Source organism: Diabrotica virgifera, chromosome 1 (assembly GCF_917563875.1).
Source record: "Diabrotica virgifera virgifera chromosome 1, PGI_DIABVI_V3a".
NCBI classification, from domain to species: Eukaryota; Metazoa; Arthropoda; class Insecta; order Coleoptera; family Chrysomelidae; genus Diabrotica; species Diabrotica virgifera.
This window is the reverse complement of record NC_065443.1, coordinates 109,003,958-109,016,898: the sequence shown is the minus strand read 5'-3', so window position 1 is coordinate 109,016,898 and position 12,941 is coordinate 109,003,958. Positions and strand designations below refer to the sequence as shown.

Genomic DNA, 12,941 nt, shown 5'->3' with positions numbered 1-12,941 from the left:
CTAATCCATAAGGAAAAATTTCCTGTAACTGGCTGTATACTATTAATTACAAAAATTGAAGAAAATCTTCTGTGTAAAAGGTATATTGGGGTTTTAAATAAATATACCTTTTACACAGAAGATTTTCTTCAATTTTTATAACTAATCCGTTTGCATTAATGTAGTACCAAAGACCCTCGAAACTCCAGAAGCGCCTTTCATTTACCTTGGAAACCAGGTGCTCCTGGAGTCGGTTCTGGTGGCATATTCGTGTTTATCGACCTCAAAAAACCCTCCAGTAATTCATTTGCGTCAATTAAATGCCGAAAACCATTGAAACTTTAGAAGATGACGTCCCTTGGAGTGGCCCTGGCCACCACGTTCTCCGGAGGTCAATTCTGATGGCATATTCGTGTTTAGCGATCCCAAAAACCCATGAGTAATCTGTTTATATCAATTTAATGCCGAAAACCCTCGAAACTCTAGAAGATGACGCCCGTTGAAGGTCAAGGTCAAAGTAAAGGTCGCCATTGGATAGCCAGGAAAAAATCCTAGACTACTAGTACTTTTCCTCGATACAAACTTCTACATGTTGCCAGATAACCAGTAACTCAGGGAATTGGAATACCCAGTAAATCTTATAATTTTCCGAGTTTGTGGCTCTATATCTTGAAAATCCTTCATACGATTGAGTTGTGCCCATTATAACTTTTTATCAGAATGCTTTAAAGAGTATTTTCCCAAAGTATGAACGAAATCCACTGGGACCTAATTTCCATAAGGTTTGTGCGGGGTACTTTATAGAAAAAAAAATTTAACATAAAGAAATGGGATAAAATGCTATAGGAAAATATGAAAAATTGTTTTAAAAAATGGTTAGAGTTACTGAGAAAATATTGGAAGGATTTATATATCTCACTATCACAGATTATTACTTGATATCTTTATTATAATAACTAAAACGAAAGAGACAAATATACAGGGTGTTACTAAAATATTGGTCATAAATTATACCACAATTTTTATTTTAGGGATGAAAATAAGTCGATTCGATCTAACTTACCTGCAAAAGTGCACTCAGAAAACGTTACAAAATGTTTTGAAAGTGCAAGAAAATGTGTTCCTAAATTTATTTATTTTTGTTTATAACTTTTTTGTTTTCCCTTTTACGATAAAAAGTAATAGGAATCAAGTTGTGGACAATTTAATTTCCTACAAATAATGTATAATAAAATTTTCTGTAGGGTGGCTAGTTTAAGAGATTCAGCGCGAAAACCATTTGTACCCTTTTCGCCTAAAAGGCGGCCGGGGGACAAGGGTGGCAACCCCACAAACCTAAACTTCGAAAAATTTCTTAAAATCGAAAACGTTCTGTGATGTAGTTCTTAAAGGGATTTTAATAAAAATGTTTATACATTTTATTCCGGTGTGGATGTTGCTGGAATTAATTGAAATGAATGTAATAAAACGAACGGTAAATATTTTATTTATTTTGGTACAAAAAGGTATTGCGCTTAGGTTTCGGAAAAGGGCCGAACGATTGGTGTGTGAATCGTTCACCAGCTGTGTCGTGACTAAAAAGAAAACCACAACGATAATCTGTTTATGTTCTTCCCTCTGACCAGATGACAATAAATCATTTAGGTCTGGCGTAAACTTTTGCAGTTTTAAGAAAACGCCCTTGAATGCATTAGTGAGTTGTTGACACAATTGTCTGATATAGTACTTAATTTATGAAGGTGCAGTTTGTTGCACCGCACAAACGAAAAACAGATGGTGAAGGATACATTCCGTTTTTATTTACATGTGAATTTTGAACGACTAACGTCGTTTCGATTTTGAGAAATAATAATTAAAAATTAAGAAAAAAATGAAATTAGCAGAAATAGTAATTATAGCGTAATGCTATATACCCCCTTCCGAGTGACCAAGACGATAGATAATACATAATATATACATATTATAATGAAAATTGAAAAATGAAAAAAAAACAATGCAAAGTTTATACGAGGAGAAGGAAAAATCACTTAATTCACTGTGAACCGACACTTTCTTGGTAACTTCCGGTAAATCTTGCTTTTCTCTCCGGTCTGTTGTTTGTTTTGCTGGATACTGTCATTTTTTCTGTCTCGTGATGGGTACTTTCGTGAAGCTCATACGCTGGCTTCAATCTGTCTGTGGAAATTGTTGTTTCTTTTCCATTTACACGGACGACAAAAGTTTTGTCACCTCGTTTGACTACAGGAAAAGGACCGTGATATGGGTTTTCTAAGCTGCTTTTGATTTTATCACGACGGATGAAAACGTGAGAGGTGGTTTTCATATCTTTGAAAATGAAGGTGCTTTTGGATCCATGATGCGACGGTTGCGTAGGACGGAGGTTTTCGAAATGGTTTCGAAGCGTTTTTAAGTATATGTGAGCACTGTCGTCGGTTTTTCTTCGCGACGAAAACAATAGTTCACCTGGCAAACACAATGGTTCTCCGTACACGAGTTCGGCGGCTGAAGTACCTAAATCTTCTCTCCACGCTGCTCGTATGCCCAGTAACATTGAAGGTAGGCTTTCGGTCCATCGGATGTTTTCATGGCATCGAATTGTTGCTTTTAACTGTCGATGAAACCTTTCTACCATACCATTTGCTTGCGGATGATAAGCGGTTGTCCTTAAATGGGTAGTTCCAGTTAATTTGCAGATTGATTTGAAGAGATGCGATTCGAATTGTCGGCCTTGATCTGTTGTGATGCGCTTGGGAGTGCCGAAACGAGCTATCCAACTAGAAAAAAATGTTCTGGCTACTGTGTCTGCTTCTTGATTAGGCATCGGGAAAGCTTCTGGCCAACGTGTGAAACGGTCGACGCATGTTAGACAGTATATGTTTCCTTCTGAGACCGGCATCACTATAATGTCTATGTGGACATGTTCGAATCGGCTGGAAGGTGGTAGAAAACTTCCAGTAGGTGAAACAATGTGGCGCGATATTTTCGATTTTTGGCACTGTAGACACGCTCGAGTCCATTTCCTCACATCTGATTTAATGGATGGCCAAACATATCGCTGTGTGATCATCTTCACAGAACTGTTGATTCCGGGATGTGCTAGGTTATGCATGGTGCGAAAAATTGCCATTCTAAGTGGTTTCGGTACAAATGGTCTGGCTGTAGATGTTGATATGTCACAGTACAAACTCACGTTTTGTTCGGAAAAGCGTATTTTCTTCATTTGCAGTGATGTTTCCTCACTTAAAAAAGTTGGCAGTTCTGGATCAGTTTCTTGTGCGAGAACTAAGTCCATGATGTCGATATCTTTCTTGATGCTATCGACTCGAGATAGTGCGTCTGCCACAATATTTGTTAATCCAGAAATGTGCGGAATGTTAGTGCAAAACTGTCCTATATAGTCTAAATATCTAAACTGTCTAGGACTACATTTATCTAGCTTCTGAGTAAAGGCGAAGGTGATTGGTTTCTGGTCTGTGTATATAGTTATGTCCTTGCCTTCGATCATATGTCTGAAGTGTTTTATGGCTAGATATATAGCTAATAGTTCTCTGTCGTATGCACTGTATTTCTTTTCGCTAGGTGAGAATTTCTTAGAAAAGAAAGCTAAAGGTTTCATACCTGTATCCGTTTTTTGTTGTAGTACAGCTCCCGCACAAAAATCAGAAGCGTCAAAAGTGATGGAGATATAAACATCGTTTACAGGGTGGCTCAGTAAAGCAGCGTTAGCTAAACTGTTTTTGCAGTCGTCAAAGGCTTGGATTCGCTGTGGTGTCCATTCAATTGTTGCTTTTCCTTTGACATTACTTTTTAGGGCATCATGTAGTGGTGCTTGTAGCTCAGCTGCATTGGGTAAGAACCTTCGGTAGAAGTTTAACATACCTAGAAATCTGCGTAGGTCTTTCACTGTTTTTGGCTGAGTGAAATTTTGTACAGCTGCTACTTTTTCTTGTGGAGGTGTGAGTCCTCCGTCTGATACTGTGTATCCCAAAAAGGTAATCTCGTTTTTACCGAATTGACACTTTGCTGGATTTATCACAACGCCAAACTGCTTGAGCCTTTTGAAAATTTCTTCCAAATACGACATGTGCTGCTCTTCGGATTCTGACGCAATGAGAATGTCATCGATGTAGGCGTAGGCGAAGTCTAGACCACGTAAAATCTCGTCTATGAAACGCTGGAATGTCTGTCCTGCGTTTCGTAAACCAAAAGGCATATATAAGTACTCGTACAACCCAAATGGTGTGGCAACGGCGGTCTTTGGTATGTCTTCGGTGGCTACTGGTATCTGGTTGTATGCTCTCACTAAATCTATTGTAGAGAAAATTGTCTTACCAGCTAGCGACTGACCGAAATCTTCGATGTGCGGAATTGGATATCGATCTGGAACTGTTCTTTGGTTTAGACGTCGATAAGGATTTTTTCCTAAATTTACCTATTCAATCGACTAGTTTTTTATTAATTTTAAATTGTGTCAATAAAAATGACCCCCCTTCCTGTATACAGGTTCTAAATCGTTTTTTAATAAACACCGAATATTTTGAAAAATAAAATTTTAAATCAAACGAATTTCATGAGTTTTATTAAAATCATTAAAATTATTTTCCAAAGTTATTCAATATAAAGTTACATCTTGACTAAAGTTGACAATATCAAAACTGTTTTTTACTGCCTGCTGATTCTGATCATAAACTTCACTACTAATATAATATAGTTAGTAATAACTAAGCAATAAAATCCAATAGTGAATCACTATAACATAAAATTTATTATGAAACTTCCAATTTTATTGATCTAAAAGGAGAAAAAACTAATTTCTAATATGTAGGTTAGGCCAGGCTGTATGCTTGCCCCCGTTAGGTAAATTATTCTGATCCGTTTTTTTGCACAAACTTACTCAAAAACAGGTCCTATAACAAATCCACAGGGTTGCCAGGCGGTACCGCGGTCGGAAAATTATTTAAACAATTTTCTTAAACAAATTCAAAAAATCAATTTTTTTCACTTCAGACAAATATTTTTTAGATTCTGTGGGTTATTCCGAGCAAAAAAGGTCTCTCGTGATTTTTCTCTAAAATTGATTGTTGTCGAGTTCTACGCGATTTAAAATTTGATAAACGCGATTCCATTATGGTGTATCTCTCGCGGAAGGCCGGGCCCCCTCAATACGCGCTTAGCGCGCATTGTTAATAATTAAAAATAACAGCTTTGTAATAAAATAATTACAAAAATTTCTTCAGTATCTTGTAGGTAGGTCCGCCGAGAGGGCGGTAAAGCCGGTACATTTTACCGGGGTCCGGCGATGTAAGGGGCCCGGCGCGGCGTCGACCAGACCAATGGCGTAATTTTTCTCGTTTTTTTTTGCTTTTCAAATGAAATTTTTCATTTGAGAGCGATATACAAGGATAATATTATCCTTAGTATATCGCTCCGGAATCGCAATTTTCTCCAATAGATTTATTTATTAACGACGTTCTACACCTTCGTTGCGGGGTATGCCTCTCAGAGGAAAGGGGGGAAACTTATATGCAAGCGAAAGTTGGTAACAATGCATTTATAGCAGAATACTCAAATCATATGTTTCAGTATTGAATATTTTATAAAAATAAATTATAATAAATTACGGAAATTACGGAATAAATTACGGAATTAATTATAATAAATAAATTAAAAATAAATGGCACGGTAAACAATCCCCATTTCTTAATATGTTATTCCTTGCAAAAAAACCTTTAATTTAAGCACAAATAATCAAAAATCGTAAATTTGGGTCAAAAGTTATTAACTTTTTAAAAATTCCCATAAGAGCCCATCTTAAAACTTAACTTTGACCCTTAATAGTAATTAAACGGCACGGTAAAACAATTTTTTAAAAATCAAGTCTTAGTTTTTTGAAGTAAACTATAACATACTAAAATTTCATGCAAATCCTTAATTCTTTGCCGAAGGTGTAGAACGTCGTTAAAATTAAACATCTCAAATATAATCGGAATCAATATTTCCTAACGTATTGTTAAGAAAACGATATTTAGCATCTTATATTGCTCCCAATGGCTTCACTATAGGAAGTTAATGTTTTAGAAAACTATATATTCATATTTATGCACAATATTATTGTTGTCTGATATAACGATGTCCGCTTATAACGAGGTAATTAGTCCGCCATTTCAGTTCTCGTTATAGAGGGAGTCTAGTGTACAATCAAAATTTAATAAAATTTATATTTGAAACGTTTTTATTATTTATTATTGATAATTTTATTTCTATAAAAATTAAATAATTGTTTTCGCTCCTCGCTTTTTGCCGGCGGCCCGCTCTTCACTTCTTACCGGGGCCCGCTCATCCCTCTCAGCGACCCTGCTTGCAGGAGCAGCTTTTAACTTTGATTTGGTCACTTTCTGACTTTCATAGTATGTAATAATTTTTAACCGAGTTATTAAACCTTGAAAATGTCCATTTTCGCGTTTTTCAAATTTTAAATCGCTTATAACTCGACAACAATCAATTTTAGAGAAAAATCACAAGACAACTTTTGTCCTCAGAATGACCCAAAGAATCTAAAAAATTTGTTCGAAATGAAAAAATTTATTTTTTGAATTTGTTTAAATAAAATTTTTTAAACAATTTTCCGACCGCGGTACCGCCTGCACCCTATGGATTTGTTATAAAGACTTCTTTTTGAGTAAGTTTGTGCAAAAAAACGAATCGGAATAATTTACCTAACGGTCCAATGGTGCATCTCTAGCGGGCGGCTGTCTCAATACGCTCATTGTTAATAATTAAAAGTAACAGCTTTGTAATAAAATAATGACAACAATTTCTTCAGCATCTTGTAGGGGGGGCTTTATACTTTGATTTGGTCACTTTCTGACTTCCATAATATTAATTTTTAACAGAGTTATTAAGCCTTGAAAACGGCCATTTTCGTGTTTTTCAAATTTTAAATCGCCTATAACTCGACAACAATCAATTTTAGAGAAAAATCACAAGATAACTTTTTTTCTCAGAATGACCCAAAGAATCTAAAAATTTGTCCGAAGTAAAAAAATTGATTTTTTAAATTTGTTAAAAAAATTGTTTAAACAATTTTTTGACCGCGGTACCGCCTGGCACCATGTGGATTTGTTATAAGGGCCTCTTTTTGAGTAAGTTTGGGCAAAAAATGAATCGGAATAATTTACCTAACGGGGGCGAGCATACAGCATGGACTAGTTGCAAAAATCTTAACTTTATGCCTGGAAACTTATTAATAATTAAAATTTTGTTTCAGATTCACATGCCAAATTATTAACGGGGGTCATTTCCCTATTATTGACTGTTTGTAGCTTGGTATTTTTAGCAGCCTGCTTATGTTGCCAAAGAAGAAAACGTTTTGAGGTAAGCCTTATATTTTTAATTTCGTCTTTTAACTTGTCTATAAGGTGATCCGTGAACACTAAAGGTGATTCATTTTAAAATTATGATTTCCTGAAACTATTAAACACAAATAAAAGTGACTAAGGTGCAACGTAACCAGAAATGGGTGGAGTCGTTCTTTTTGATGATTCGGTTCGTTTGTATTGACTCTGCTTGTAACTATTGGCTCATTTAGAACGACACGTTAGCGGTTACACCATGGGCAAAATTATCGAAAAATTACATGTATTACAAACCTATACGATATAGGGTGAACACAAAACTTTTGTAAATATTAAATTATATCTCCTTTTTCAATATGGTGATGAAAATAAAGTCAACAGTTACAAAAAAAAACAAAAAATTATTAACTACACAAATTAATATTATTAAATATTTCCTCTGTTGTGTATTCTAGCGTCTCTAACCACCTTTTCATATCAAAATTAATCGAAGAAAATGATTTGCAGCTATGTAGTTAAACTTATTGGTTGCTAAGGTTTTATAATGCTTCTTCTTCTTATGGAGCCGTGCTCCTATAGTGAGTTGGCGAATTATCTTACGGTCAGACGTCTGTCTTTTGCGGCATGCAAAAGTTCGCCAGTGTTATTTATGTCTACCCAGTTCTTTATGTAGCCACGACATTTAGTCCATTCTTTCACGGTTTTTGCTCTAAATTTTAAAGAACCGCTGGGATTGACATGAAATTTGGCATACGTATAGCTTACATGTCAAAGAAAAAAAAGTGATATTGTGCCGATGTGTGCTTTTGCCCTGGGGGTGACTTTCACCCCCTATTGGGGGTGAAAAAATATATGTCCAAAATAAGTCCGGAAATGGGTAAACTGACTAATTTTAAGTAACTTTTGTTCTATAGAGCTTTTTCGCCAAGTCAACACTTTTCGAGTTATTTGCGAGTGAATATGTTCATTTTTCAACAAAATAACCACATTTTTAGACGCTTTTTCGCAAATAACTCAAAAAGTAAGTATTTTGTCGAAAAAAACGTTCTTAGCAAAAATATAGCTTATAAAAAAGTAAAAAAAATGATGTACGCGTTAGGTCTCTGGATCTTGTCGAACCGGAGTTATAGCCAATGAAAAATAGATTCATATTTACCAAATTTCAAATTGAATATTTCGACGTAAAATATCCAAAAAATTAAGCACTTTTTGGGGAAAACCCATTATAACTTTTTTATAGTGTTTAAAAAAATCTTTATTTTTGTTTTTACAAAAAGTTTCTATCATTAAAGTTAAGCAAGTTACGCTCAAAATAAAGTTGGTCCCTTTTGTTTTTTCAAAAAAAAATCCGGAAGACCACCCTCTAATTAGCAACTTAAATGAAATTATTCGTTACCGCTCCAAAAATTATTTTACTTATGTTGTGTTTATATGATCTGTAAGTTTCATCGATTCAAAGTGCTTATTTTTGAAAAAATTTGGTTTCAAAGTAAAATTTTTAAAAATTTAAATTTTGAAAAATATGTTTTTTTTTCAAAATAACTTAAAAATTGTTAGAGATACCAAAAATCTCGAAAAACAAAAAAAAAAGTCAGATTTGCTTTTCTGAATATCACGTATTTTTTTGTTTTTCTGTTAGACAAAAATTGATTAAGATTTGATGTTTCTTTTGCATACATTCGTGATCAGTGACTCGTTCAACCCATTTTAACTACAGCCCTTTCAATAATAAGGACTTTGCACCGATGAAACTTACAGATCATATAAACAATATATACACGAGTCAAGAAACTAGTGAAGTCGTAACGATTAAGATCATTTAAGATACTAATTAGGGGGTGATTTTCTCGATTTTTTTACCAAAACCAAAAGGGACTAACTTTTTTTTGAGCGTAACTTGTTTAATTTTGATGCTAGAAATTTTTTTTATAAAACAAAAATAAAGCTTTTTTAAACACTTTAAATAAGTTGTAATGAGTTTTCCCCGAAATGTGCTTCATTTTTGGTTATTTCACGTTAAAGTATTCCATTTGGAATTTGACGAATATGAACCTATTTTTATTAGCTATAACTCTGCTTCTACTAGGTGTAGAGACGTGATATGTACACCATTTTTTAAAAAATTTTACAGGCTATATTTTTGCTAAGAATGTTTTTTCGACAAAATACTTACTATTTGAGTTATTTGCGAAAAACCGTCTAAAAGCGTGGTTATTTTGTTGAAAAAATGAAGCTATTCACTGCCAAATAACTCGAAAAGTATTGACTTAGTGAAAAAACTCTATAGAACAAAAGTTACTTAAAATTAGCCAGTTTATCCATTTCCTGACTTTCTTTGGACGAATATTTTTTCACCCCCAAGAGGGGGTGAAAACCACCCCCAGAGCAAAAGCACATATCGGCACAATATCACTTTTTTTCTTTGACTTGTTAGCTATGTGTATGCCAAATTTCATGTCAATCCAAGCGGTTCTTTAAAATTTAGAGATTTTGCAATATTTTACCGTTAAAGAACGGACTTCAGTGATACTCAACCTGCGACCCTCTAGCGTTTTTTATGCGGCCCGAAGGCTAACTAAAGGGCCCTGTGATCAAATTATCTGTCAACTTTCACGTGTGTTTCAAATTATTTGATACTGTGCCGATGTGTTTGATGCGTGTTTGGGCGTGAGGCAGACAATTTAATGACTTTAATTTTAAATTATATTGAAATTTGTAAGAACTCTGATTAAAAAGCAGGGTATTATTAACTGTTAATAGTAAATTATTAAAGTTAATGAACAAATACTCATTTTAAAAATAATCAGTATCTATTTACTACATTGCAACGACGACCCATTTATTAATCACAAGAAAATTCAGGTCCGGATTAACAAAAAAAAAATAATAATTGTGACCATGAAACAACACCTTGTATATTAAAATTTTCAAAATTCGTCTGCACATTTGAAAAGAGCACAAAAAATAAGTTTAATTACTCGCTTCAATTTTTTGCGCAGATAGTTTAATGACATTAATTTTGAAATTATATCGAAATTTTTGTTTTGAAAGTTCGAGTTTTTAAAAATTTCGACATAATTTCAGAATTAAAGTCATTGAATTGTCTGCGCAAAAAATGGAAGCTCCATTAAAGCTCTTTTCAAATATGCAAACGGGTTTTGAAAATTTCAATATACAAGATATTGTTTCAAGGTCACAATGGATTTATAATTTTGTTTAATCCGGACCTGGATTTTTCATGTAATTGGTAGTTGGGTGGTTTGGGTTCTAAATGTGACATATGTGTACCAAATATCAAAAAAATATACAAGGTGGTTCTAAAGTTATGAGTCCAGAAAGAAATGAGCAAAATCGATAAATCACCTTGTAACTCGGTTATAAACTCAGTGGAGAAATAAATTTAGTATGTCTAGAACCGCCTCATTTACCTCTATTCACCATTAAAGTATTTCCGTTTCCCAATGAAACACCCTGTATACTACTTCATCTTGATTGCGGCCCTCAAGCTGTGGCAATAGCTACTATGTGGCCCAGGAAAGAAAAAGGTTGAGTATCGCTGGACTAATTTGTTTGCGACCTACTCCTCTCCTGCCCTCAATATTTTTCTTGGATGATTAGTTGAGGGATTGCGTAGCACTTAGACTTAGCACTTAATCATTCTGTAACGGAGATTGAGGGGAAGATTGCGGTTACAAAGTAGCGGTTTAAATTTATTAAAAGCTTGTCTTGTTTGTTCGGTACGGCATTTTATTTCTTGCTGTGGATCCCATTGGTCATTCACCATCATTCCCAAGTACTTGAATGTTTTCACTTGCTCGATTGAAAAGCATTATCTACTTTCAGTTGTACTCTTAGAAATGGGCCCTTTTTTGTTGCCATGAATTTAGCGTTTCCAACATTTATTTTCAAGCCATATGTGCTTCCTGCGGTATTTATTTTATTTAGCATCAACTGCATATTATCATGTTCGTTATTTGTGATTATCGCGGTGTCGTCGGCGTAACGAATGTTATTTATCGGGCACCCGTTGACCTTTATACCTATACCAGTCAGTGCTTTCAAGTGCCTCTGCAAAAACATTCTCCACATAGAGGTTGAACAGCACAGGAGACAAAATACACCCCTGTCGCATCCGTCTAAAAATTTCAAATTCCTCTGTGTTCGTTGATTTGTTCAGCCTCCCTCGTGCTTTTTAATTTCAATAGAGATTCTGGATAACTCAAAAAATGTGTTTTACGGTGTCAAACGCTTTTTCATAATCGAGGAATGTGATGATTATATCCATTCGTTGGTCCATGCAATTGTGTACGAGCGTGATCAAGCAGAATGCTGCTTCGCGTGTCCCGAGTCCGTTCTTGAAACCAGATTGTGTCTCGCCGCTTAGCTCTTCTAGCTTGCTGAACATTCTTGTGTGGAGTATGCGAATAAATACTTTAAGCCAATGACTCATTAAACTAATCAGTCTGTGGTCCTTGCACCTTTTCGCTCTTTGTGATTTGGGTATCATTATCAAGGTCGAACAAAGCCAATCCGTTGGAATGTGGCCGATGTTATCCAGGGTGTCCAGAAACTCTACCGACAAACGAAGACAGGAGATTCCTCAGATAATTTTAAGATGATTTAACCCAATTCATCTAGTTCGAAAATGCTTCATAAGGGAGCTAGAGCTCTTTGAAGATGATGTCATGTACTTAGTTTTTCTTAAATACCTCCAGAATGCTTCTATTTAGAAAAATATAAATTCGTATGCATATTTACTTTTCAGAAATGAATAGATTCCATCCATGGCGAATTTCTAGTACCGGTCATAGGCGTCCGTTTTGGGTAGGGCAACGGTTATTTTATCGCATAACTTTTTTGTCTTTAACTTTTAAGCATCTTTGATACTAGGTTATTAAATTGTGAGGTATTCTAGTACTAAAAGGTACTCTTGCTTTAAGTCGGTAGGACACACCGTTTTCTAGAAAAATCGATTTGAAAGATTTTCGTTTTTGGAATTTTAAAAAGAAAGAGAGAAAATCATAATTTTAGGAGATTGGAATTCAAGAGTGGGCAAGGATGTCAACAAAGGATTAGGATGCATTGGAAAATACGGAGAGGAATGTTTGAACAGGAATGGTGTCAAAATGCTAGATTTCTGCCAAGCAAATGACCTACTAATAGGAAACACATTTACAAACCAAAACATCGAAGACAAATATACGTTCGTGGCGGAAGAGAGAAGAGCGAAAAGTTTGATAGATTACATAGTTTATACGATAAACCTAGAAGATAAAATACATAACGTCTTAACTGAAAAGGAACCGGAACTAGCTACAGAGCACAGGATGGTTACTGCAAAACTCGAGGATGAAAAAATAAAGGAGGTGGAAAGAAAAGATTACCAAAGAGTAAAAGTAAATAAGCTCAAATTAGAACAGGTGCGAGAACATTACAAAAAAGAAACAAATAGAAGATTAAGACAACTAGAAAACCAAAAAGAGGCATGGACACTGGAAGAAAGATGGAACGCCTTCAAAGTAGTCATAAACTCTACAGCAACAGAAATATGTGGAATCAGAAAACATAACAAACTCCATAAAAGAACGAGATGGTGGAACAATGAAG

The 12,941-nt window shown here is 34.8% G+C and overlaps 1 protein-coding gene across 3 annotated transcripts in view; it reads left to right on the top strand.

Annotated features, from left to right (window-relative positions):
- The window catches only part of LOC114326950 (uncharacterized), a 308,181-nt gene that overhangs the window by 30,898 nt on the left and 264,342 nt on the right, over nucleotides 1-12,941 (top strand). For all 3 annotated transcript variants that reach the window (XM_050658485.1, XM_028275433.2, XM_050658477.1), the window contains exon 2: nucleotides 7,247-7,353. In XM_050658485.1, coding sequence (XP_050514442.1) covers nucleotides 7,247-7,353 — 107 coding nt within the window. The remainder of the gene's footprint in view (nucleotides 1-7,246; nucleotides 7,354-12,941) is intronic.